The 3,966-nt window shown below is 42.2% G+C and overlaps 1 protein-coding gene across 3 annotated transcripts; it reads left to right on the top strand.

The window, feature by feature from the left end:
- The first annotated feature begins 632 nt into the window (after positions 1 to 632).
- On the top strand, positions 633 to 3,604 carry hlx1 (H2.0-like homeo box 1 (Drosophila)). 3 transcript variants are annotated; one of them, XM_030127908.1, is made up of 5 exons: positions 633 to 1,202; positions 1,637 to 1,819; positions 1,931 to 2,115; positions 2,946 to 3,272; positions 3,307 to 3,604. In XM_030127908.1, the coding sequence occupies exons 1-4, from the start codon at positions 761 to 763 to the stop codon at positions 3,264 to 3,266; spliced, it is 1,131 nt and encodes a 376-aa protein (XP_029983768.1). In that variant the 5' UTR covers positions 633 to 760; the 3' UTR covers positions 3,267 to 3,272; positions 3,307 to 3,604. The 3 variants fall into 3 exon arrangements, with proteins under 3 accessions (XP_029983768.1, XP_029983767.1, XP_029983769.1); XM_030127907.1 differs by having other exon boundaries at positions 2,946 to 3,604; XM_030127909.1 differs by lacking the exon at positions 1,637 to 1,819 and having other exon boundaries at positions 2,946 to 3,604.
- The last annotated feature ends 362 nt before the right edge of the window (positions 3,605 to 3,966 follow it).

Raw genomic sequence — 3,966 nt, 5'->3', positions numbered from 1 at the left:
TTTGGGACAAATCTAGCAGGCGTATCCGCTCATTTAACACGAATCACAGCCCATCAAAAACAGGATGAGTTGGAGCTCATAGACGCACTGATTGCACTGCGATTTTTTGCGCGTAGTTAATTGTTTAATATGAATATGTGTTTGTTGTTTTTGTACCTTTGTGGTTTTAGGTTGGTTTTTTTTTTGCAGGTGTTTTTTCTTTTAATTTTTTATTTAGTTTTTTTTTTTTTTTTTGCACTGATGCGTAAAACTGATGAATTATTTTAAAAAAAACGCACTACATGTTTAAGTTCCACTGCAGGATAAAAAAATAAAAAACATCTAAATGAACTTGAGAAGGCACGGGTACATTTTGTGGTGATATGGGTGAGGGAGGGGGTTCTCTTTAAGTGATCAATCCATCATCTCGGGATCAAAATTGCTCCGAAGTGTCCCGGTCATGCGTGCGTGTGTGTGTGTGTGTGTGTGTGGGTGGGTTACACACACACACGCACACACACACATCTTCATTTGCAAGGGCGTGATGTGAGCAACAGCAAAACACCCATTGGTTTAGAAAGCGACCAATCAGTGTCAGAGAAGGAACTTCAGAGTGGAACTCCTGGGTTAGGATTTCAGAGTTGGGAGAGCGATTTTGGCACTTACACAAAGAGGACGGTCATCTCCCCCCCCTCCCTTTAAACGCTATCCTTGCCTTTTTACATGCCTGTCCGTTTATATGCTCTTCTGAGAAACAATAACGCACATTAGTGTCTCCGGGATGTACACGGCCGGACTCAACCCGTTTTACGCATCAAATTTTAGCCTCTGGTCTGCGTACTGCGCAGGGGGTTTCGCAGTGGATACGATGAAGAAACCTTCCTTTTGCATCGCAGACATTTTACAAGCCGGGGATGCGGAGAACATACCAGGATCTTCGGCTCTTATGGTGCATATGGGACATCACCACCGCGCGCAGGGCCGCTCCGGCACACCTCCGTTGCGCCCGTCTCCTGTTGCGCCGGACCCGTCAGTGTTTGGAGCGAGGGTGAGTCCGGCGTCTCCGTACCACAGACACGGACTACAACTAACCTCAGTCTCCAGAAGTACATTTAACTCCCAACAAGCCCCCCCGCCTTCAAGCAAAGACCTCAAATTCGGAATTGATCGGATATTGTCGACGGATTTTGATCCAAAAAGCAAAGAAAAGTCGTCGTTAAGAGGTGAGCGGATGTATTTTATTAAAAGACTGTCCTTATATTAAAAAAAGGACATATGGATGTATTTAAAGTTTATAATGTACTGATTTAATATGGAACCACAAGCCAAATCCGGTCCAAACTTTACAAGATGAAAGGAACATAGCAGATCCAAGTAAACTCTGCACATCCTGGACCGGTTCACAGATCTGTTTACAGAGTAGCTGCACTTGAAGGAGCCCTGTAGGGGAATCCTCATATTCCACATGGGGGATCAGAGGTCAGGATCAGCTAACAGTAGCTCAACCGCATTTGAGGAATGACCCCTGAACCCAGAAGCGTTCCATATTTTCCCCATAATAAATAAATCAATAAACAAGTCACTGATCGTCTCCGTGCATGTGTGTGACTATATTCTAACGCTTCACTGACTGCGCCCATCTCTGGCTCTGTAACAGATCTCACATCCATCGTTAGCTCGAACCGTCAGTCAGGGATCCACGTCCCCGTTCCGCCTCCGGCCAGCCAGTACTTCTCCTCCATAGACCCCGGGATGAGCGACGCATCCTCCATGATGAGTTCACTAGGCAGCAGCAGCAGCAGACAAACAGGCCAGCATCAGTTTCAGGACACCTTCCCAGGTAGACACCACATATAGGCCCGACCCCAGACCCTGTCCACCTTCCTCTGATCCCCCTTATATTATTATTATTATTATTATTTTTACCATCTGTCTTCTTATTTTTACGCAGGTCCTTACGCCGTCCTCACTAAAGACACCATGCCACAAACATACAAAAGGAAAAGGTCATGGTCCAGGGCTGTGTTTTCAAATCTGCAGAGAAAAGGACTTGAAAAGAGATTTGAGATACAGAAGTATGTCACCAAACCGGACAGAAAACAGCTGGCTGCGATGCTGGGCCTGACAGATGCTCAGGTAAGAATAATGCACAGTATAAAATCAAAAGTGCATGATAAAAGCTGATCAGGCCTTTGGATTTATTAAATTGTTTTAGATCAATCATATGTGAATGTTGATCCAAATCATCCACGGAGGTCTGTATATATAATATTATTTGGATATTTCATTATATTTAAATATTCAAATAAAGGCTTAAATCCTGTAATATCTATTCTGCGTTTATGAATTCCCAAAAATCCAGACCTGACTCCATAATATTGACAAAATTAACTGTAATCTGAAATTAAATATGCCTTTCCATACAGTCAGATCCTATTTTATGATTTTTATTAATATTATTGTAACCTCCAGGCTTCATTCATCACAATACTCAAAGACAAAATATCAACACACCAGCTCCTGGTTGGTGTTTTGACTGAATTTGACTGACATCAGGTTCAATCTGATTGGCTGAGAGGTGTCTGATTGGATGCCAAATCTGTCCAAATCTTTGCAGGCCTAGTTTACTGTGCATCACTCTGCAGGATGCATCACATTCTTAACCTCACCGTCTCGTTTTGGTGTAATTACAGAGTTAAATGATGTGGAAAATGACGGAAAGTTGTGTTTTATTTGCTTTTACGAATTGGCTTTAATAACTTATTGCGCATCGATTTGATTTAAAATGTGTCCATGTAGAAAAATAATGCAAACTGATTTTTTTTTTTTAAATAAAAGCTGTGAAATTTCTGTCAAATTCCTATCAGGCCTTTCTTATTTATTTAATAATTTGAAGGAAATATTCAAATAAATGATTACACATGTTTTTTTCTGCTCTGACGCACGGCTGTTTTACGCATTGGCAGGTGAAGGTTTGGTTCCAAAACAGACGCATGAAGTGGAGACACTCCAAAGAGGCCCAGGCCCAGAAGGACAAGGAGAAGGACCAGTCGGATAAGACTGTGTCCGAGGCCCGGGAGCCCAAAGAACCCGTGGAATCCGAGTGTGAGAGCGAAGGAAGGAGCGAGTGCGAATCCGACGAGGCTCCAGAGGAAGAAGACTCAGTACATTTGGACATTTCTGAGCACAACAAAACCAGCGTGATCATGAGTGGGACGGGCCCGGCCGGCAGTGTGGAGCCGGCGGCCACGGTCACGGACACAGGGGCCTCTCAGGTGCCGATATGAGGGCCCCCCCCATCCCATCCCACCCCCACCCATCCACCCACACGCGTGGCTCCAGATCACGAACAATAACTCTTGAACCTTCAAGTCTTGATCACTTTGACAGAGGAACGACAGTGATGTTCAAATGCGTCTGGAGTGGTAACCAAGGGGCCATTCCTGGGAACAAGTGGAGAAATATTATTATCAGCCTAACATCCCATAATATTATTACACAGTCTATTATTTAAAGCCAAGATATAAGGGGATATTGTATTATTCTCCTTATTCCCCTGTGGCTGAAATGATAAAAAGAAAAAAAAAACAAAAAAAAAACCAAATCAAAGACAAAGACAAATCCACGCGTCCACGCCACTTCCAGTGTGTCCTTATTGTCGTTTTTCTGTCAAAAGCTTCTGTGTGCATGTTGTTTTCCTCCTCTGAAGGAAAAATGCGGTTGTGAATTTTATTATTAGGTTATGAACCACTCGTTTCACGTTATGAAATCTCAGAACATCACGCAGTGTTCATATTTTTTTTTTTTTTGTCAGGATATATTTGTGCTATTTTGTTAATAATAATTTGCACTGAGAATATTGTAAATAAAATGTTTCTTACTTAAAAAAAAATCGCCTCTATTATTATTATCATTATTATTATTATTGGTAGTAGTAGTAGTAGTAGTAGTCACGTTCATTTTGCATTTTAATTTTCATAGTTAATT

This window comes from Sphaeramia orbicularis, chromosome 24, assembly GCF_902148855.1.
Source record: "Sphaeramia orbicularis chromosome 24, fSphaOr1.1, whole genome shotgun sequence".
In the NCBI taxonomy this organism is placed as follows: Eukaryota; Metazoa; Chordata; class Actinopteri; order Kurtiformes; family Apogonidae; genus Sphaeramia; species Sphaeramia orbicularis.
This window is presented reverse-complemented; position numbering and strand designations above follow the sequence as displayed.

Excerpts from the sequence above, each read along its gene's own strand:
- hlx1 (XM_030127908.1), top strand. The coding sequence starts at position 761 with ATGTACACGGCCGGACTCAACCCGTTTTACGCATCAAATTTTAGCCTC. Across the intron at positions 1,203-1,636 it reads AGAAAAGTCGTCGTTAAGAG|ATCTCACATCCATCGTTAGC; the intron begins GTGAGCGGATGT and ends GCTCTGTAACAG. Across the intron at positions 2,116-2,945 it reads TGGGCCTGACAGATGCTCAG|GTGAAGGTTTGGTTCCAAAA; the intron begins GTAAGAATAATG and ends ACGCATTGGCAG.